General features: G+C 40.8%; 1 protein-coding gene across 4 annotated transcripts in view; it reads right to left on the minus strand.

Moving 5' to 3' along the window:
- Nucleotides 1-24,174, minus strand: part of Atp8a1 (ATPase phospholipid transporting 8A1) — a 215,491-nt gene that overhangs the window by 153,620 nt on the left and 37,697 nt on the right. For all 4 annotated transcript variants that reach the window (XM_063240470.1, XM_063240472.1, XM_063240471.1 and 1 more), the window contains one exon: nucleotides 4,155-4,195. In XM_063240470.1, the coding sequence (XP_063096540.1) occupies nucleotides 4,155-4,195 (41 nt within the window). The remainder of the gene's footprint in view (nucleotides 1-4,154; nucleotides 4,196-24,174) is intronic.

Genomic DNA, 24,174 nt, shown 5'->3' on the forward strand with positions numbered 1-24,174 from the left:
TAGGTGTATGTCACCACGTCTAACAGATTTTTTTGAGACATAGTCTTAATCCAATAATGTGTATTTCATAGTAAAAAATTTCTTAAAGCAACTTTCTTTACAGATGATTTTTGTGCATATATACAACCCATCATGCCAGGCTTCTCAGCTAAGCCAGAAGAACGCATTGATATCAAGATTACTCATCCGAATTCTCTACCTGTGTTGTACCTGAAGAACCTAAAGTCTCAGCTGCATCTCAGTGTAAAGAATTAATCTTTGTGATGAGAGTAGCTGCTTCAATTTCAAGAGTAGAGATGTGATTCTTCATGTGGAGCTTTTTAATTGCAATATTTTTTCTTAAAATTCGATACTTGAAACTTAATATTTTGCAACAGTAAAATACTTCAGGGCAGTAACTGGAGGTATGAAATGTATGTGTTACTGTTTGAAGCCTGAAGTCTGCCCAGCTGTGAAGGACAAGATATAGGTTGTGTAAAAGTTTGCAGGTCCTCAGAGGTCCATTAGAAAGCAACCATGCAATTGCTATTGTAAAAAAAAAAAAAAAAAAGAGGAACAGAAAGTGCTCTAAAGGATATAACTGCATGTATGTTTAAGTGTGTAAGATAGATAACCTTATTACTAAGATATTGTTGGATGGTTGAACAGAACTGTTTGCAGTGTCACTTTTTGAAGTCCACTTTGTATGCTTTAATTTTGTAACTTGAACAACTATTTCTAAGACGACAGTATGTAATTTATCAACTAGTGATTTCTTAGTGTTTATTTTTGTTTAAAATTCTGTATTATTACTATCCTTTTTTCTGTTTTGCTTTTTTTCCTCTTTAAATACAATTTTAAAAAAGAAAGCAACCACAGGGGCTGGGGATTTAGCTCGGCAGCATAAGCACCTGCCTGGCGTGAGTTCAAACCCCAGCACCAGTAAAAAAAAAAAAAAAAAAGCAACCACAGTGGCCACACATTTGGAATGGCAGAGAGAGAGGTGTCCTGAAGTGAAGCCTACTTGCTCTCATATTTCTCGGATTACCTTGGCATGTGGATGGCACTACGCTTCGGCTTATTGATTTTATTTTTAGTTCTACAAAATATTATATAAGCCATGGAAAAGATTTGCCACAATTATTAGGCTAATGCAACAAGTAAATCTCCTCTGTGTCTGTCCAGTTGTTAAATATACCATCTTTAAAAAACCATGGCTAATGCTCAGTTTACAAGAACCTCTTCTTTTCACCTATAAATTCTTGACACATGAGTCCTGATAGGTCTTTCTTTTTCCTTTGAGCTCAGTGCTTGGCATACACAGCAAATATCTGCTGTATGATTAGTATCACTGTGTGTGTGTGTCTGGGTGTGTATATTGTTGTAGTGTGTAAAATCATAGCAATTATAAGAGTACAGAATGCCATAATTATATAATGCTTCCCTGTTGTATGCTATGTATACTAATTTTTATTATAAATACATTAAAGTATAAACCTTTTTATAAATGTGAAGTTTGCGCCTACTTTATAAATTTTGGGATAAATTTCCAGAATACCCTTTTTATGTCAGAAATAGCCAAACTGCTAATCCATAACAATACAGAAATTGTGTAATAAAAATTGGAACAAGGTTTGTTTTTACTAAAAGCACAGCAAATTAGACTTTATTTTGTTTAGATTTGTGACTTTTATTATTAGGTTGACTAATACGCCTCATCTGTTGCTTATTATATTTCCTCTTACCTATTGCCAACTCCTATTTTCCATCAAAATAACAGCAATCACAATCATTTGCCCTTCTGGGTGCAAACATTTTTACATATCTTGCCCAATTATGGCAGTTTTTATTGTGTAATTATTTTAAAATCTATATAATCAAATTCCTTAGAGCTTGAGAGCTTCAAGTTTTTATTAAAATCTTTATTCTATTTGTATGCTTTTCAAAAACAGTGTTTTAACACAGCTGATTGTTTTAGCCAATTAGAATTTATATTATCATAGATTGTGGTTTACATATAAACTATGCATTGAAGTATTTTTCTTAAAACTGTTAATCTATAATATCAAGATGATTAATTAATCATCTTACCAATTATTTTTGCATCTTTTATCCAATATTAAATAGGTTTATTTTCAGGGAACTGTATTTTCTTCTATATTAGTTCTGTCCTAGTCATCAATGCCTATTTTTGAAACAGACACACACTGTTCTAGTAACTTTCTCTTTCCATTTTAGTACAGTTTATTCTAGCACAATATTCTTCAGTTTTCTTCAACTACTTATTTTTTGAAAATATGATTAATAATCTAGTTAATGCTGGAGGAAAATAGTAATTTCCCTGGGATTACATTAATATTTTGGAATAATTGATTTTTTTTAGCTTCAGAAGGAATATGTCATATTTGTATATTTAGGTGAATCTTTAACACCTAAAGTTTAGATACTTTCTTTACAAATATCAAATACTTTGTTTTAAATTTATTTGAAAGCCTCCCTTACATCAGTGAGAATTAAGATTTCTTTTCTCTTATACTTTCTAACTTGAAACTGCCAGTATAAGAATATTGTTAATTTTTGAATATATATCTTGAAATAATCACTAAACCAAATTTTATTAATTCTAATTAATTATCTAATTATAGCTATAAATAACTTCAGCTCATTTTAGCCAGATGACTTTAGGCAACATTTTAAATTCTATCTCTCTAATACTACTCTCCAAGATGACTGAAAATGCTATCATTTGGGGTAACCATAGTTGGCTAGTTAGTATTTTGTTTTTCAAAAATTAAAAAACAGTTATCAATACTCCATGCATTATTAGAACAATATTGAAATAGTGATGGTGTACTAGGAAAATTAGAAGTTTCAAAAGTTAGTTTTAGAGTAAGGTAGCATATAGTTATTTCTTGACTTTTTTTCTGAGCAAGCAGTACAGGCAAGAAGATAAGAAACTGACATATTAATTTGTTAGGATGTGCATTTTATGTTAACTACACTGACAGCCTTCGTAGTCAAAAATATAAATTTATCATATGTGATTATACCCTACCTGTCTTCTCTTTAAAATGTTCACATTCACAAGGGCCAGAAAAGACCATGAAAGAAGTTTTCTAGGAAAGCGCCTTAGTTCTCTTGCTTTTTATTTTGCTCTGCTGAAAACAGAGATGACTATCATAGAAATAAAGTACAATAAAAGTATTGTCCTCTTTTTTATTTTTATGTCAAAGAACAACTATTTAGAAGAGATGTCAGTCTCTATTCTAACCGCTTACTTAAAAATCAATAAAAATGCAATTTCTTACTGAGAGGGGATCCTATCCTGCAGGGTCACAAGGTGACCATGAACATCATAAGGCTGAATCAAATGCATGAACTTAAACTGGCTGAGAAATAATGGAGTGCAAATGAACTGCCTATGGGTGACACCTCTATTGTCCTAACTAGAGACTGTCCAGTGCTACACTCCCAGTACGTTGAAAATCCCAGGAAACAAAAGTCTCATTGGCCTCCAAAAAGACATTTACCAAGTTACAAAGGCAAGTCACCTGTGGATTACTAACAGCTAAATCCTCCAGAACAATGGGAGTAGTAATTGCTTACCTTTTGAAAGTGAGGTCTGAAAAGAATGATCACCTGGATAATATTTGTTAATTATGACTCAATTCACTAAACACGTTAGAGGTTCAATGAGCAAATGAACCTCTGATATTATGGAACTGATTTCTGGCTCATTAGAAAATGATGTTTTTAAAAAAGGAATAAGTAGTGTACAAAAATAATTAGCCTCACTATATGAATTTGAAGTAAAATATGAATATTATGAAAATATGAAGTAATTTATTTTTACTTGGACAGTAGATGATTAACACAAAAATTACAACACAAAACAGCTCATGGTTAAATAAAATCTACGAAAACAGCACTCAAAATATACTATGAAAGAAATAAAAATGTCCTAAGTATTTCTTTTCAAGAGTATCTTTCTAGAGCAGAAATATTAAATGGATACAATTAACTGAAGTCTCCATGTATGTTTACAATTTTTAATTACTATATCATTCTCATAACAGTAGAATTCTTGAGATATTCTTATATGAAAAATTACAGCTACTAGATACATACACCTCTATGTATTTTTTCTCCTGGAACAAATAAAAATCAGTGCATACCTTTTCCCAGTGAACAATTTCCCAAGCACCATTTCTCAAAACTGGAAAGAGAAAAGGTGACATTTCATGAACATTTTGTGCCACCCATGAAAAGGCTATTTCTGACAAAATGATCATTTTACGTGATTAGCTTTGAATAAAGTGGCTGGTAGCAATTTTTCAGATTTAAAAACTAATCATGATAGCAAAGATATGTAAAATTACACAATGAAATAAAGCTTATTAATTTCAGCTCTTACAATGACATGTCACAAACAGATGGCTGCCTCATTTAAATTACCAAGTGTTTTCTTTAGTGCATAGAGAATTACTGGTCTGGGTTACAGTTACAGACATAAAAATGAATTGGAAAGAGCAGCGAGAAGCTTACACACATTATAGATACTACAATAGCAGCACTATTTTTTAAAAATGAATCACATGCAGAGAAGTATTAGTTTAGTAAGATTTGAACAAATAAAGCCATTATAAAGACTCTATCACTAGGTTCACAATAATGTACAAAGAGCAAAATTTTCTATGATTGGTTTACTGAAAAAAGGTAAAAGGAGCTATTATTAAATTATGATAGAGGCTTATTTCATAGTGTTTCTTTCTTCTTCACAATAGTAAAATAACTCAGTACAATTTAATCCCATTTATCTGTGACATAATATTAAATATACCAACAGATACTAAAAATAAAACAAAGGTAAGGGAATAATCTGAAGTAGGTAACAAAGATATATACAGTAGCTTTTTTTTTTTTTTTAAAAAAAAGCAAGATCTCCATCAATAAACTACCAGACAGCACATTCTACGAGGTCAAAGCTAGTATTTACTATAAAATCACATTTCCAGGAGCCAGCACAGTATGTGGCACAAAGAAGCTAGTAAATATTTATAAAATAAATAGTTTATAGATAAAAGTACATTAGAATCAGTTTCATTTGGTGTTAGGAGAACCAAAGCCTGAGTCCCATGGAAAGTCACAAAAATCATAATGCCCCAAATGTTAAACAGCAAAATGCAACATTAATTACGTAACAGGTCTTAAAATCAGTATCACCATATAAATTATTTTAATCTAAGCATAATATTTTGTTTCAAAGTTGTCTGAACATAGGGATTACGCCTTAGTCACCTCTTTTTTCTAGATTCTTACCATGCTCCCAGCACATAACATTTTAAGTGCTCTTAGGAAAATAAATAAGGAATAAACGTGATTATAGTATATTTTGGTGAATCAACTTCATTAACTTTAAAAAATAAAACTATTGGGGCTGGGGATTTAGCTCAGTGGTGTAAAAGCTTGCCTGGCAAGCGCAAGGTCATGAGTTCAATCCTCAGTATCCCAAAATATAAATAAATAAATAAAAATAAAACAATTTTAAATTTAAGGACTAAAACTAAAGTATTTCCAGTACAGTATCTGTAGTTATATAAGTTAAAATTCCAATGTTTATAGTAGTTAAACATGTTCCAAAATCAGTTACTATACCCTAATATACATAATTCTAAACCCTACAGAGTTCATCCAAAGTGGTTAAATTGATCCCAGGAGTAAAGCTGCTCCTCGATGCTCATGGAGTAGAAGAAATTCAAAGCTCACTATGCAGGTAAAAATGCCCTGGGCTTAGGTGCAGTCTCTACCAATGTCTAACAGTGTCTTCCTCAAAATTAGTCGCTATGATGAATAAAGTCTAAAGGAGAGGGCTCTCACTTTATTCCTAACCCTGGGGCTACCATAGCATAGCCAAGCACAGATAAAATCAACTGTACACAAAGACTGGGCTAAAAGTGTGTATTCATTTAAGGTGAAGAAAAAAAATCACACAAATATTGAGAGCTCTTTGTTGCCATTTATTTCCTCTGATCCTATTTCATATTAGCAAATGTTCTGTTAATTCTAATGCTTAGTTTTTTTTTTAAATCAGTGTCTTGCATTTATAAAATTAAGGGATTTGACATGAAAATAAGATTTCAGGCTATGTAGGATTTAGGCTATGTAGGATGAATATTTTAGGGATTTACTGATAAATGTGACTATTTAATATATACTTGAAAATTTCTGAGTAGATCTTAAAATGTTAAAAAAACTATGAGATGAAAACATACATAAACATAGGACCACATATCTTAAATTGATTGTTATTTCACAATGTACAACTACAGTCCTTCACTGGTACTGGCCCTAGGACCCTCCCCCCACACCAAGGACACCAAAATCTGCAGATGCTCAAGTCCTTCATATAAAATAGAAAAGTTGCTGCTCCCTCCTCACCCTTCCCATGTTGTCTGTGGAGAAAACCCCTGCTCTGTCCTGCCTCAGATCCTGTGTCTGTGTCAACGACAAGAATGCTTTTTCTTGGGCCCTCACCTATCAGATTTCTACAGATCTTTCAGGTCTCAGTTCTAATACTGCTTTCTCAGCTGACATTCTGTGGCTAGCTGGTCTCTCACCACTAGCCCCAAGTTTAATGATCTCCCTGCACTTTTTCTTCAGTGCATTTATCCCAGTTTTACTGGGAAAGATCGAAGGGCTGTCGCCTCCTTCAGACTGCAGGATCCATGACAACAGAGCTAACTGCAGCATTACAAAGTCATGGCACGGAAATACAAAGCATCAATGAACACTTACTAGATGCACTAATATTTCTCTGTGTTTGGGGCCATGTGTGGTCGTAATAATAGTTACACAGATTTGCTAAGGACAAAACCTAGTCTTTTTAGTAGTTCTAATGCTAAAAGCAACACATACATGGCATTAAATACATAGTTGAAGAGAAAAATACTTTGTTAATTCCTCAAAAAGTTACCTTATGACTCAGTAATTTCACTCCGCAGTATATCCCCAAGCAAATAGAAAACTTACTCCACAAAACTTGTTGTTGCTTATAAAAGTAGATATAACCTACTATCAAAGGTCTATCAAATGATAGAACAGAAAAACAAAATGTGGTGTAGCCATTCAATGGAATATTAGCAGCAAAAAGGCATGCAGGGCACTTAGAGGAACCCAGAAGATATAATGAAAGAAATCACACAAAAGACCACAGAGTATAGAATCTTATGCATATGAAGTGTCTATAAGGTATGAATCCATAGACAGAATGTAGATCAGTGGTTGGAGGGTGTTGTAGCCAGGAGTTGTAAAGAGAACAATTAGAATCGGGACACAGAATTTATAGTATTATTTTATGATGATCATTCAGAGTAAACAAAAGAAAGTGCAGGAAATCTGCCCACAATACTAAAAGACCTAGAATATTCAGCGAAGAACCTGAATCCCACAGCAATGTCCTGAATGAGTCCAGATGAAGACCTAGAGCCCATGACGAGTACACGAGTCCAACTGGAGGTCTAGAGCCCATGAGAAGGACTCATGTCAGTCTGTTTTATGATCTGCACTGGGAAGGCCCAAAGGTCAGTGGTGAAAACCAGGAAGTCTATGCCAGCGGGCTGAAGGAGCTGTGCTGGTAGACTGAGGGTTTTACACTGGAGCTGAGAAGTCATGATCTAAATAAGAAACAGGGCTGCCCTGAAAAGTGCCATAGCCATCCTCAGAAACAAGGAGGTCCTGAGCTCCTCTGACAATGAGGACAGTAGAACATGCCAGAAAGCCAGCATGACAAGTCTCTCCTGGAGATCAAACAGCACACATCTTCCCCTCCAGAGCCAGGAAACAATGCTGGATGTAAGGACCAGAGCTCCTCCAAAGTGAACCACAGCCACTCTCACCAACAAGGTCCTAAGCTCTTTTGATAGTAATGGCCGAACTCATATTGGGGAAGTTAGTCATGATGAGCTGCTCCAGGAGAACCAACTACTTGAAACAGGAACACTTAGGAGAATCCACGATGCCTCACTTGTCTTCTTCATGTCTCTATATATATTGGCAACTTTCCTTAGGTGGAATATCTATGCTTAGCACTAAGCTGATTTAATTCAGCTGGTATCAAGTTAACCACCAATTTTTAATCCGTAACACAGGGGCTCAAGAAAGGGGCAATAGGACCAATTCCTTGCACACATTTGAAGTGATAAAAATGTTTGAGAATGAGGCAATGGTGATGGCTACATAACCTTGTGAATACGCTAAGGACCAATGAACTATGTTCATGGAATAAGTTGAGTTATAACTGAGTAAAAATATCTACAAAGAAAGATGCCAGTGGACTATTTCACATTTATTTAAAACAGACTTCTCAGTTTTATAAGTTACTAAAAAGATTCCCAGAGCAAACCGTTGAGGATGGTTATATAGTCATAAGACACACTAACAGGATTGATTCTCTGCTGTCAGCTTTGGGCCACCCTTTCCAGCTCTGTCATCTAATCTTGCAATGCTGCCACGTCATGGATGCTTGCTGGTTCATGTCTAAAAATAGCCCTGACCTACTGCTTCAGTGAACAAGACAGAAGCACTACAGCAGGATTCTCAGACACCATGTCAGGGAGTTCTCCCTCCGCTCAGAAGGGTGAGAGCCAGGGTGCTTTCACGGTAGAACACTGAAGATGGTCCTCTGAGTCTGCTTCACTGCTGATGACGGATGGTCCTCTAAATCTGCCTCCTGTCTCCATCTCTGGAATATGCTCACTGCCCCTCAACCTTGCTCTGATCACTTCTTTCTCCACATTGAACCTACTCACCTCCTTTCCCCAGTTGACCTTTCTCAGATCTCTGCCTTCACCCAGACAGTATATTCTCTCCCCACCCAACTAACCACTCATTGAAAAGATACACTGTGAAATATGGTTTTCTGCAAATATTTGTACAGCAAAGAAACTTGTAAATATATAGTCAATGACATTTTCGTATCAAACTACAAAGTCAATATATGCCCCAACAAGACAGACAGAGATATACAAAGGAAAAGCAGAAACTCTTTTCCATTTTCTCAAAGAAGCAAGAACCCTACATCCTTATACCTCTATCTCTGACAACCATGAGCATACTTGCCTTCTCGTCTTTTTTTCTTCTATTTCTAGGCAACTTGATTTTCCACTTAACATGTCTTAAATACTTTAAGGACAAATCACAGAAATTTAACTCATTTTTGGCCAGGTGTGGTGGCGCATGCCTGTAACCTCAGCACTTGGGAGGCTGAGGCAAGGGAACTGTTGAAAGTTCGAGACTAGCCTGGGCTACTTTGTGAGCTTAAAAGCCCAGCCTGAACTGCATCGCAAGAACCTGTCTCAAAAAGACAAAAAACAAATAAACAAATGTAATTCATTGTTGGGAGCCGCAGCCCCGAGCCCGGTCGCCTCACTTGGCGGACGTGAGGCCTGTAGTAAAGAGTAAAGCCTGAGGTAGATTACCCCTCCCATCGAGCACGTTAGTTTCCTGCTTACCGCGTAAGCAACCCGCTCAACAATATAGTCTGCCTGGCAACTGATGATGTTAGCCAATCAGCTTGCCTTGCTTACTTTAACATGATTGGACACTGTATCCGTATATATACTGGTGCCACCCCTGGGGGGGAAGAAGAAGCCCGGAAGTAGAAGCCCAGAAGGAGCCGCGGGGAGCGGACCAAAGGAGGCTTCGGCTGGGAGCGATCCCAGGGCAGGCTGTACGGAGAAGAAAAATAAAAAGAAAAGGTTGTCCACTGCCAGACTTTGTCGTGTGTCCTTCCTGCCGGCCAGGAGCGACATCGACATTTGGTGGCCCGCACGGGGACTGATCACCCCCGAGACGTGACAGCGGACAACGCTCCAGTACAGAGCTGCGAGACAGGTGAGTTGGGGATAAGCCTGGGCTCTGGGTGGCACGCACCTACAGGGCTTTTAGACTCCCCTCAGGCTCACGCGTAAGTGGCGGATTCCTTGGGCCTCACGCGGTGAGTAACATATTAAAAGATGGGAAACATGCTAGGTAGCAACACTAAGAGCGAGGGTGGTTGTGGAGAAAGCTCTCAAGAGCTTACAAAAGTACGCAGGGTATTTGAGCAGGCCCAGTCGGGGAGCTCCCGAGAGGGGCCCGTCAAGGGGAACAAAGATGCTAAGGAGAAGGACGGGGCTCTAGCCTCGGAGTCGTCTGACTCCGAGGACGAGGGAAAGTTGAATGGCAAGGAGGCCAAAGAGACCAGCTGTCAGGAGCCTAAGTCGCTCGATAAGGAGTCGCAGGGTTCTTTCCCAGCGTTGCGCCGTGAATTGCGCTCCGCTCAACTTGGTCTGCGGAGGAGTAGAGAGCACCTGAGCGCTCCCCGACGCGAGAGGGAGGCGAAGCCTTCCGCCCCACCTTGGGGGGTGTTCCCGGAGGCGATCCCTCGCCGCGAGGCGGCCGCCCGGGAGCTCCCTTCCCCTTCGCCAGAACAGGAAGTGATGCACGGGCCCCCATTTTCCGCCCAATCATGGCCGCCGTCTTATGCTCCGCCGCCGGCGGGTCGGTATTTTTACAGGCGGCTTTGGCAGGGGGGACGTTTGTCTCATGAGGTACATCCACCACCTGGGATAGATAGTGGCCCCTATGGGATATTTCCTGTACAAGTAGCTATGGGCCAGGGACGTAATGCATGGGAGCCTTTTGAGATAAAGCAGATTAGAGAACTTAAAAATGCAGTTACAACCTTTGGGCCGACTGCGCCTTACACCATTGCCATGCTGGAGAACCTGTCTTCTGGGCCCCTCACCCCCGCGGACTGGATTCAGCTGGCAAAGGCGTGTCTGCCCTCGGGTAGTTACCTGGATTGGCGAGCCTGGTACGCAGAGTTCTCTGCAGAGCAGGCTGAGAGAAACGCCAGTCGGGGAAACCGGGGGTGGAACAAGGAAATGCTTATGGGAGAAGGTCGGCACGCTGATGATCAGACTCAGTTCCCCGGCGCTGTCTATGAACAAATCAACGCCATAGGGCTCCGCGCCTGGAAGCAGGTAAGTGGTGCCGGAACAGCCTCCTTGTGTCTTTCAAAAATAATTCAGGGTACCACAGAGCCATTTGTTGACTTTGTGGCCCGAATGCAAGATGCTGCCGATAAGATATTTTCTGATCCGGGAGTGGCTCGACCGCTGGTAAGGCAGCTGATTTTTGAGCAATGTACAAAGGAGTGCAAGACAGCGATAGCTCCTCATAAGAACAAGGACCTCAACGCCTGGATTAGGATATGTAGAGAGATAGGGGGGCCGCTCTCCAACTCGGGAGTGGCTGCTCTCCTGGCCGCGGCTGTACAGCAGAGGGGACCTCGCGGGTTAGAAGGGGAATGTAAGGCTAAAGGGTGTTTTGCCTGCGGGGAGCCAGGACACATTAAACGTCATTGCCCAAACAATACAGATGCTAGGCCTCGCCCTAGGAATGAAGAACCATATGTTTGTGGGCTATGCAAGAGGGGATCACACAAAGCTGAGGAGTGTAGGTCGGTCTTTGATGCTCAGGGCAACCGTATTTGTGGACGAGATGCTAGAGGGCCAAAAAAACGGCCAGAGGGGGCCCCCTTCACAGGCGGGCCCCCGCCCCAGAGACAGGACAGCTCAGGATGGCAGCCTTCAACAAGGGCCACCCCTGGGTCAGCAGGTGTGGACCTCAGTGTCGCCTCCAGACTTATATTAGTGCCTGATATGGGTGTTCGAGTGGTTGAAACCACCTTTAAGGGACCGTTACCCGAAAATTCCGTGGGTCTGGTGATCGGGAGATCCTCCACGGCCCTTCGGGGTCTCACAGTAGTCCCGGGGGTCATAGACTCAGACTACACAGGACACATTAAAATTATGGTTCAATCTCTTGTGGGTACTATGGTAATCAATAAAGGAGACAAGATAGCGCAGCTCTTGCTGCTCCCCAGTCTCCACAAGAGATTCCCCTCAAAGCAGAAAATTAGAGAAAGTCAAGGTTTCGGTTCCTCAGGGGAAGTCTTCGAGGGACTCCATATGACACTTGATAAAAGGCCCATGCTCTCACTTAAGGTCAATGGCAAGAATATAACAGGGCTCCTAGATACAGGAGCTGACCGTTCCATTATCTCCAAAAAGGTTTGGCCTTCCAACTGGCCCACCAACACTGCAGATAACACGCTGCAGGGCCTGGGGATGGTGTCAGCTCCTCAGGTTAGTGCTTCAACCCTGCTCTGGTGCGATGAGGAGGGTCATCAGGGCCATTTCCAACCATTTGTGTTGCAGTTGCCAGTGTCTCTATGGGGAAGGGACATCCTCACTCAGATGGATGTCACGCTTACGTCAAACTGCTCCCCCCAGGCTAAGGATATACTCAGGAACCAGGGATATACCCCCGGCAAAGGCTTGGGCAATGCCCTACAGGGTCGGACATCCCCAATACCAGTAGAGAACAAAAAAGGTAGGCAAGGGCTGGGTTTTTCTTAGGGGCCGCTGAAGAAGCTCTCCTACCCACTTCGATCAAAATCACCTGGAGGTCAAATGATCCGGTTTGGGTACCTCAGTGGCCCCTGCCTAAGGAGAAGCTATTAGCCTTGTCAGAAATAGTCAGTACACAACTTAGATTAGGACACATTAAGCCGTCAACCTCCCCATGGAACACCCCCATTTTTATAATTAAGAAAAAGTCTGGCAAATGGAGGCTGCTCCATGATCTAAGGGCGGTCAACGCGCAGATGCAGTCCCTGGGGGCGGTCCAGAGGGGGCTGCCAGCTCTCTCAGCCATCCCTCAGTCCTGGCCAGTTTATGTTATAGATCTTAGAGACTGTTTCTTCTCAATCCCCCTGCATCCAGAGGACACTCATAGGTTCGCCTTTACTTTACCCACCATTAACCAAGAAAGCCCTGATCTCAGATACGAGTGGATAACGCTGCCCCAAGGTATGGCCAACAGTCCCACTATGTGTCAGATTTACCTTGATTCCCTACTGGCCCCCCTACGGAAATCCTTTCCCAAGATAAGATGTGTGCATTACATGGACGACCTTTTGCTCAGCGGCAGGGACCCAGACATGCTAAATAATATGCTCGGCCAGTTGGTCGAGGCCCTGAGACAAGCTAATCTGCATGTTGCCCCCGACAAGATTCAGGGAGGAGAAATGGTGACCTACTTAGGCGCGAAAATCTCCCCTATGCTAGTCTCTCCACAGAAGGTCACCATTAGGACGGATGGCGTTAGGACCCTAAACGACATGCAAAAGCTATTGGGAGACATTAATTGGATTAGGCCATATTTACATATACCAAATTCAGATCTCAAACCCCTGTTCGACCTTCTAAAGGGAGACCCAGATATAGCCTCCCGCAGGAGGCTCACTCCTGAGGCAAGAGCTGCCTTACAGAGAGTGGAAAAAGCCTTAGGTGGGGCTACCTTACACAGAATTGAACCAGGGCGACCCTTTGATGTCTGTTTGCTACAGACTAGTCTACAGCCCACAGCGGTGATTTGGCAGAAAGGACCATTACTGTGGATACACCCTAAGGTCTCACCTGCAAAAGTCATAGAGCATTACCCGGAGGCAGTCGCTTCATTGGCCCTTGAAGCGCATGATAGAGCTGTCCAACATTTTGGCTCAGGACCACAAGCCATCCGAGTACCCTATACCGCCAGCCAGATCAAGACCCTGGCTGCCTGCATAGATACATGGGCCATTCTGAGATGTGTTTTCCATGGGGATATAAACAATCAATACCCTAAAGACCCTATCTTGTCATTTGTCACTCAGCACCCTATAATTTTTCCAAAGGTTACTGCCTCTGAGCCATTAGTCCCAGCAACTACAATATACACAGATGGCTCTAAGACGGGGATAGGCGCCTATGTGATCCTAGGCAAGCCCCCGGTTACCATACAATTTGAACCTGATCAGCCTCAGGTGGTGGAACTGCAGATCGTTAAAATGATTCTTGAACGGTTCTCAGAAGCCATTAATATTGTCTCCGATTCTAGGTATGTGGTCAATGCTATGCAAGTGCTTGAGACTGCCGGTTTAATTAGATCCACTTCCACAGTGGCTGGGCTGTTCCTGTCTATCCAGACATTGCTTCAGAACAGACACCATAAGGTCTTCACCACCCACATAAGAGCACATACATCCCTGCCGGGGCCCATGGCACAGGGGAATGCGGCTGCTGATACTGCCACTCGCCCGTTATGGATTTTTACCTTACTAACACCAATCGAGCGAGCCCGTGCCTTCCATGATAAGTTTCATGTCAATGCCAGGACACTAGCAAACCATTTCCATGTTTCCAGAGCAGATGCACGAGATATCGTGCGACTATGTGACTCCTGTGCCACATACAAACCTGCCATACCGATGGGAGTAAACCCTCGAGGTTTGATCCCTGGTGATGTTTGGCAGATGGACATCACACATATACAGGAGTTTGGGACTCTTAAATATGTTCATGTTTCCACAGACACCTGTTCTCACGTCATATTCGCAACAGCAGAAACAGGTGAAAAAGTGTCTAATGTGATCAATCATTGCCTGGCGGCTTGGGCCGCATGGGGCAAACCAAAAATATTAAAAACTGATAATGGACCAGCCTATATAGGCAAAGCCTTCAATGAGTTCTGCAAAATGATGGAGGTTCAATTAAAACATGGTATCCCATACAATCCCCAAGGTCAAGGAATCATTGAGAGGGCTCATAGAAGCCTCAAAGAAATTTTACAAAAACAAAAAGGGGGAGTAGGCCAAGGCCTGGCCCCAAAGGCACGATTATCCATGGAACTATTCACACACAATTTTTTAAATTTAAATAATGATAATTGCTCCCCAGCCGTGGAGCACTGCAACCCTTCCCCCAACCATGAAGGGTGGGTGAAGTGGAGGGATGTCCTGGCGGGACAATGGATGGGCCCGGATCCGGTGGTCAGCTGGAACCGAGGCGCGGTTTGTGTTTTCCCACAGGAATCGGGACGAGAACCACTGTGGGTACCGGAGAGACTGACACGGGCGACAAAGCCCTCGACTGAAGATCAGACCTGCCCTACCGGAGATCCATCACAGACCAACCAACAAGATGAATAGAAATAGCGGTAGCCCGAAATGGACAAGAAGATCCTCAGGCATATGCATGGCTCGCTCGCCTAGCCTACGACCGAGTCTAGAGGTGGTGAGCTTCCCACACTCCTCCTCTAAAAAATTATGACATAGCTGGGTAGGAGAGTCAATGACGGGTAAGAGCGTACTCCCCCGGTGCGACTCAACCTAAGCCAGGCCCTACCCCATCCTGCACGTAAGCCGCTGGACTGTTAGATGCTGCCCAGGTCTAAATTTCTCTCCGAGGGGATTTCTTTACGGAGAGGAAATGAGTGCAAGCTTGTGTGCATCCAGGTTCCGTCCAGTTTGTGCCTGGCCCTAGAAAAAGGACGAGGGCCTCAGGGCCTTGGCAGACCATGGGACGGCCGACCAGGGTCTAAGCCAAGGACCTACGGTGGGCCTACGCATAGGGCATAAGCCTCTGCACCCAGTCCAGAAAGGGCTACGATGCGCACATTCATAAAAAATAAAAAAGGGGGAGATGTTGGGAGCCGCAGCCCCGAGCCCGGTCGCCTCACTTGGCGGACGTGAGGCCTGTAGTAAAGAGTAAAGCCTGAGGTAGATTACCCCTCCCATCGAGCACGTTAGTTTCCTGCTTACCGCGTAAGCAACCCGCTCAACAATATAGTCTGCCTGGCAACTGATGATGTTAGCCAATCAGCTTGCCTTGCTTACTTTAACATGATTGGACACTGTATCCGTATATATACTGGTGCCACCCCTGGGGGGGAAGAAGAAGCCCGGAAGTAGAAGCCCAGAAGGAGCCGTGGGGAGCGGACCAAAGGAGGCTTCGGCTGGGAGCGATCCCAGGGCAGGCTGTACGGAGAAGGAAAATAAAAGAAAAGGTTGTCCACTGCCAGACTTTGTCGTGTGTCCTTCCTGCCGGCCAGGAGCGACATCGACAATTCATCTTTGAGCGTGGATGTGCCAATTACAACAAGTCAGGTAAGTGGACTCCACAAGAAATACTGACAGAAGGCTCTAATCAAGGGAAAACCTGTGGCACGAAAATGAATGTCCAGAATGTTCCAAGGTCCTGACAAACTTCTAGGCATTGCTCCCGTGTTCCTTCTCATTTATCCAATATATGGATTCTGAACTTTCATGTTATGCAAGAATTCTGAAGTTTAGGGAAGCCTGGAGAAAAGTTTCCAGCTGGGTTTTTCTTTTCTTTATGATTTTTTTGTTAGTGTATGCATTTGATACATACTAAATATATTCTCAGGGGAACATATCACTTCTTTTTCCTCTCTGCTCCTTCCTGTCTCCTCCTCTCCTCAGATTGCCTTCCTGTCTCTGTCTCCCTGTTTCCTATCATCTACCTTTTATTTTGCTCTTTATTTATACTTTGTATATATACAAATACTTTAATAAGTATAAATTATTTATACTTTGGTTTTCTCATTTAAGAGGAACCATACATATTTTAGCTTTCTTTGATTTATTTTACTTAGTATTATGGTCTCAAGGTCTATTCATTTTCCCAAAAAGACTCAAATTTCTCCTTCCTTGGCTGAGTAGTGCTCCACTGTGTGTACCCAGCAGGTACACACCCTCTGGTCAATTGCTCAAGCCACACTGATTATTCCAGGTTAGCTGTTAACTTATTTACATCCTTATATTAAGTAGTGAAGCTCATCTTGGGAACCTCACAGGTGCTCAAATCTTTACACCATGTTATGAATCACCAGCTAGTCCATCTTGTCCTTATCATGGTCAAAGTTCAGCATCACACTTCTAGCCATCTCATACAAAAGCTGTATCATAAAGCATTTATGTAACCTCCTTAAGCATTTATGTGATTATATATTATATGAGCAAATCCCAAAAGAAGCACTGCTAGCTTTAGAACACTTTGTTGTACTTTCAGCAGAAACAACCCAACGATTTCCTAGGGCATTTATAACAATATACTCTCACCAGCAATAAATGAAGTTCTACTGCTCATAAATGTAGATGAATACAATTACTTCAATTTCATCAATCTTATATGTATTTAATATTTAAACTGAAAGTTGCAGCGGCCTAAATTAAGCAAAATGTGTGCAGGTATGTAACCTCATTGAGTCACAGTCCTAATTAAATACTGCAGGACTTTGCTAATTACCACTTGGTTCATGGCCGGGGCATCTGCATTCCTTGAAATCTTATTAGAAATGAAGACTTTCTTCCCCACCCCCATTTATTTTGTTCTTGAAATACAAAACAAAACACAGAAATAATAAAAGAAGTCCACAGTCCTAAAATCTTTTTGCCAGGCTCATCTCAGAACATAGATATTAAAAATTCTGATAAAGTTAAAAATCAGCTCACAACATACAAAAAGTGTTTGCACAAGTCAAGACTTGAATAGTGGCCAAGGATACCCATCAGTTTTATAATTCATTGTCTTTGTTTTGGAACAGTTGCTAGAACTGTTTCCCGAACACTCAATCCTTAGAACAGCTAAAATAAACATCATCACAGGTAGTATACTGAAATAGCAGCCTAGTTATTTTTAATCTGTGACCTCTTCTCACCCACTTATAGTAAGTTTAGAAAAAGCAGAAAACAATATTGGGTCCTTTCCTGAGATTTTAGCTTTGTTGGGCCAAAAGTGATAAAGCCAAAAGTGCTCCCCACGCCGGTGATGATTAAAGTGACAGTGCGGACAAAATCCTCACCACGGCCTGTGGAGCTACTTGAACAGCTCACTTCCTGAAATGCAAACCTCCGCTTCTCCCTCCCAGTTCCATCCAAACACACCTGCTACAGTTTCCATACAAACCAATTAGGCTGCAACTATGCATGGGAGAACAGCAGACTAAACAAACACCTCAAGTGTAACCTGTTTTCACTTAGCATACTAGTTAACAGCTTTGTTGTAACGGGTGTCTTCTGTGAAAGGGGAAACATTCTGTGTGAGTACCTGGGGGACTAATTCCTCACTCTAGGGCCCTGGAGAGCGGGCTGCAGTCAGGACTCAACACACTGTTGCCCATGCTCATTTCATGCAGTGTCACCGGGGTTATGACCACAAGTCACTGGCCTGTGTTTCTGGGCAATCAGTCACTTCTTAAGTGGGTAACAAGAAGTAAGTCATTCAATGGGACAAAAGACCCACAGGAAAGGTAGTATGCTCCTACTCTACCCCGGAAGCCAGCATTTGAAAGGTATTTTTAGATTGAGAGTGTAGCTGAGAATCTGTTTGAGCCAGGCAAAGAAGAAAAACCAATACAGTATATTAAAGCAGTACTTCATTCACTATGTAGGCTCTTATTTCCAAAAGTAGTTCTAAGGTAAAAGCCTCATTGTGACACAGACATTGCACAAAGTGTCGTGTGTAAACTTGTATATAAAAAGGTCAAATGAAATCACTATGCACATGGCCAGTCCTTAAGAATCTACAAACATAAAAGACAATTTCCTGAATCATTTCAATTATATTATTTATACCAGTATCAAATTAGTTGATATTATTTTAATGAACTAATCTATACAACATTTAACAATGGACCTTGAGTTTCATCAGGAGAACCAGCATCACTGAAAATTTATTAAAAATGAAATTCTGGGTTTCTACTCCAGGCTCCCAGAAACTCTAGCACAACAGTGGAAAGCGTAATAGCACTTAAGCCACTAGCTACCTGTCTGTCACCACTAAAAGCTCTAAAAGGTTGGCAGTCACTGCTCTAAGGTGACTCTCAACTCTCAACAGTTTTAAGGAGCCCTCCTGGGGATTCTGAGACACAACCACGTTCAAGAGTTGGGGACTTATAAAAAATATGTAGAGGTGGCAATAACATGGTCAGAGCATGAGAGTCACCATCCCTTATTCTCAAAATGCATTCCCTTGCCCTTGCTCAGATTCAGAGTCATGAATTATTCACCTTCTCTATTACTTGAGAAAATTCTTGAAAGAAAAATCTTCCTCTGTGCTTTTACCAATCATTCCACTGTTCCTGGCCAGTTTCACAGCTCCTCAGCCACCATCCAGTTAAGAATCAGAACTCTAGTTAAAAACTGTTAAGTGCTGTTATTTCTTAAAAGCCAGATTCAGTCCTGGTCCTGTCTAATTTGGCCAGTTCGGGTATCTGACAGGGATCCCCATCCTGCGAAGCCCAGCTAAATCTGTGCACTGCATAGTTCCCTTAGCCTTCACCTGGTCTTCTTTCTTCCTTAGCCAAAATTAGTTTTTCTCACTGCCTTGTCTTGGTCCTATTTCATCTAGCTGACAGGAAACAAGGAAACATTTTGTGGGATAGGAATAGAGGCAGATGAGAGAAAGGGGAAGTAAAAAGAATCGTGATGTGATATGTATCAACTCCCATGGTGAATTATGTATTATGTATTGCAAAAATATACTAATGAAAAATAAAAGGAAAAAACAAAAAATAATTCAAAAGCACAACGGGAATCTATTCTCACCCTTCATGTATTCCTGCTGACTTTCTCACCCTGGTTTGAAAAAGCCTCCTAACTTACCTTCTTGTCTCTGCTCTTGTTACCTCCTGACATGTATTTAATGCTCTTGCCAAGCAGAGTATGTGTGTGCTACTCCTGGACTATATCCTGTGTATTTCTGCTTCTACAGTAACACTCATATTAGTCCCCCACAGCTGTCACGCCAATGTCCCTGCTTACTGAAATTCTGCTCATCCTTTGGAACCACTCTGATGAGCTTTCAGAAACCCTCCTCCTCATTTGGCCCTTTCTCCATTATCTATCTTGTAAATGTATGTTATCGAGTATCTCAGCTTCCCTCCCACATTACAATTTCTGGTAAGGCAAGAACAAAGACTCGTCTCTTTCTGCAGTTTCTGCGTAAGGTCTTACACAGGAAGACATTCAATAAGGACTCACTGAAGTGGAATAACAAATGTTCTGACTCTGAATCACACCTGTTTTCCCCAGGAAATATGGACATGAAATTTATTTGGGTTTGGCAAAAACAGATGGCGGGAAAGTGCCAATACCTTTTTTAAATTAAAAAACTGAACAAAAAGTAAATGGGGTATATAAAACAGGAAAGAAAGCCAAGAATGGGGTCAGAAGCCAACTCTTGAAATCATTCCTCTCTCACTTCATGTCTCTAAATTTCCATGGTGGGTTTTGCTCCTCTTTGTGTAATTTATATACAATCCGGGGCTGTATTTCTCCACAAATAAATACCATTTTTTCCAAAGGTGTTGTTGGATATATCTAACCAGATTCGATTTATATAATCCTAAGATATCAGTGGTACTTTGAAAATGCTAACAATCTATAGATGACTGAAATTACTTAGGACATATACTATACACGTGTTTAACTTTCAGGCCCCAGGGTCATGAAAACAATGCACTCTAAGAGCTATTTATAAGTTGGCTGATGTACATGTGGCAGAGTAAACACATGTTCAGGCCCCACTAGATAATTCACTTGGGGAGGTCAAAGGCGGCATTCTTTTTCATTAGGGAAGTGGTGTTAAGTCTCTTAGCATGAGATACTTCTGAAACAACACTGAAATGAATGAACTAGATGGACTCAGTCCTCTTAGGAGGTCATTTCAGGCTGAATAGCTTCAAACATATTCATCCCACATCTCAGCAACTGCTTTTTTCACAAGTGTCTAAATGAAAGGTGAAATGGTTAAGCAGGAGATAAGCCAAGTGTCTTGCAGGCAGATAACTATGTCAGTGGCCACCAGCTACAGCCAGCTCAGTTCTACTCTAGAGAAGGCCCAGGCAGCCTGGGGAGGAAGTGAAAGATGGGGCGGTGGGGAATATGTCTGTTATTTTTAAAACAATGTGTTTTTCTGAAAAAATAAATAACAGAACAACACTGCTTTATTAAACAAAGGTTTACCTTAACATAATACATTCCACACATCTACTATCACACTAAACCAAGGTTTCTGACTGTAGGTGAAACTGTCATTTCATGTGAAAGACTAGCACGCTAGCCACCTGGCAATTCATAGAAAGGGAACACATCATTTCACAACTTAAAAAGAGAACTGTCACAAATTCATCATGGGGCATGCTTCCATTTACATCTATAATTGCAAATTGATAATTTACAAAAGGCTGCAGATACAAATTTGGTAAAACACCCAGTTCAGGGAAAACAGTGAGAGTGGGGTGTGTGTGTGTGTGTGTGTGTGTGTGTGTGTGTGTGTATACAGAAGATCAAAAATTGAGTTTGGATTTCGAGGGAGGAGATATCAGAGAAAGTGCAGGTAAGTTTCTTTCATTTTTTGGTACTGGAGTTGAACTCACAGGGCCTTCATACTGAGCTGCATCCCCATCCCTTTTTAGATTTTGAGACAATGTCCACTAAGTTGCCCAGGCTGGGTTTGAACTCGTAATCTTCCTGCCTCAGTCTCCCACAGTGCTGCATGGCTTGAAGGTAACTTTAGATGTATAATAAACCAGAGAACTACAAATCTGACAGTGCTAGAGGACTCTGAATTATGGAAGTATAAGTGGGCACAATACTATTCACAGGCAGCAAAACAAGGTCAAAATGACAAAGTAATGACTGACAGGATAACAAAGTCGTAAGAACTTGCACCACCTTAGTATTTTATTGGTACTTGTAAAATAGCTTGGAACACAGTATTAGGAAAACATCACTCTCCATCTTGTTTCCACTTCAGATGAATTTTCAAGAGGCCTCCTTACACATCATTTTTATTTTTTATTTTAAAGAGAATACAAACAAAGTACAACAGAATAAAGCCAATCAAAACAAAGCAAAATGAAAGCGATACAGGACTTCAAAACAAAATAACGGGAAATCAACAATGGCTACCATAATGCCTCTTGTTATGTAATCTTTTTCCTTTGTTATCTGTACTCAAGTGTCTATCTGAGAGTGGTCCACACACATGTTGGTTTGCCATAGATCCCGCACGGCATCTGCTAAGATAAGACCATGAGCCTAGAGCTCTTAGAAACACAAAGATAAGTGAGAAGCTGGCCCTGGCTTCTCTGTACTTCTGCCTACAACACACAAACTAGCACACAGCAACAACAAAAGTACCAGGAGCCCACAAAAGCAGTCATGATTCTTTGGGACGGGCGGACCACAAAAGTCACCAAGGCTCACTCATTCCCCTGACTTCTCAGCATTGATTTATACTCTGACCTCCCTCTGCAGTGAGGTGCTGGAAAAATAACTCACAATCTTGCACTTGCCAGGTCACTGATTTTTATATTCAACTTTTATATCTCTGGGCAAGAAGTGGTTCTTCTTCAAAAGTGGAAAAAGTCAAATGAAGAGTCTGTTTATGAAGTTGTGAGTTAGGTCCAAACTCCACAACTCAACTGGTAAAAATGAGGTGCTACACAAATATCAGTATACAATTACATAGTTTAAAAATGCTAGAAATAAATCACAAATTTATAATTCTGAAGTCACTGAGTAATGATAGAGGGCAAAAAGTCTTGTGCTCTGATGCAAAAATAGAGAAAATAACTCATTTCTGTAAAAATAAAAGGTTTGATATTTTAATCTGAGGAGGAAACGTCCTCTTGCATATTATGTGGTCTTAGTAACCATTTAGAGAATGAAAATGTAATACTTTAAATATCTTTCAAAACTTAATTACCTGTCATAAATATCCTCTTTCCCTCTTCAAAACAGGCACCACAGATTCAGTTCATGCAAGCAAATTGAATTTCATTCTGGTCAGATGACAACAAATAGGTTTCATATCAAGTAATTTGAGCTATCTGACAGCAAACAGATGGCTATCCAAACACTTTTATTATTGCCTATCAACTACTAAATCAAGAAAAATATCAATTGCTCAAAGAAGGCAAAGAAAAAAATATACACATTTCTTAGAAAACAATTTCAACAATCAACCTAAAGGCCAGTATTACTTAAATATGGGAATTTCTAAGTATTCTGTTAATTAAAATGGTTTTTATAGCTGAGTCTCGATATTTTATTTTTGAAATGACTTATAAAAAACACTCACTAGGATTAAAGCCTTCTCTCACTTACTTATTCCCCATTTCTAGCCAAAGCTGATCTTGTTAGCCCATAAAAGAGACTGATGAGCCAAGAAAGAGAAACAAAGAACACTTGGGAAAGGGAGTACTCAGAAAAGCAGAATCCTTTTTCAAACCTGGAGCAGTGGCCTCAAATTGTCAAAGCCACAACAGCTATTCTTCGATTTTACTAGGTTGACTTTGTAGACCTGAAAATTTAATAGCTGTCACTGAAGAGAGCAGCCCTCTACTATATGAAATATCACATACTAGAAAAATAAATACATGTTTTTGTTTCAAAAGCTGCAACTGAATATTCTGAGCAATATTTAAACAAATGTAACAAATGCATATTGCCAAGATCATCAATAAAACATCTGGACTTTTCCACTTCAATTCCTGTAATTATCCCTTCAGACCTAAACCCCTGGAGAAGCTCTGTCTCCAGGCGGCTGACAGCGCCCTACTCTGATTCTTTCTGCTGTCTTTCCTGAACCTAGCTGTTCATTCCATCTCTTTGTTGGCCTACTAACCTTCAATAAACACTTGGTATATAAGAGAAAAGTCAGAATCTCTTTGGCTTGGAATTGAAGGCCCAATGTACCTTTTAACTATGTTTGTTTCCCTCTGATATGATGCTTTTCCTGTAGTGATCAACAAAGCAGTCTCTTCCTTTCTGTTTAGGATGCCTTTCTCCTGCCTTTCCCACACAATCCACACACAAACTGTCTTTTCCACATCTCTCTGCTTATTTGCAATACTCCCTAAACCCAAGATTTAACTCAAGGTACTCCACAACATTCTATGTTTTTAAATTTTTTCAGCTCCAGATATGAGAAACATTACCTAACAAGACATTTAGATGATGTAAACCAATCCTTAACCTTATATGGAAATCTTTTATTTGTCCTTTTAATTTTTTTCTTTTGTCCTTAGCTGAATTAAATAGTCTATAAGCTCTTCAATTAAAAAATTCCCATTTATTGTTTTTGTTTATTCTATAATTAAAACATTTCAGTAAGTTTTCTAGGTTAATAAACCTGATTTCTTTAAACGTATCACAAATGAGTAGATATGCTCTGTAAGTGGTGAGGAAAAAAGCACAGCATTGTAACAGGGCCCAATAAAAATAACAACAGTATAAAA

This window comes from Cavia porcellus, unplaced genomic scaffold (genome assembly GCF_034190915.1).
Source record: "Cavia porcellus strain 051 isolate PalLab524CR breed Dunkin Hartley unplaced genomic scaffold, mCavPor4.1 scaffold_30, whole genome shotgun sequence".
NCBI lineage: Eukaryota > Metazoa > Chordata > Mammalia > Rodentia > Caviidae > Cavia > Cavia porcellus.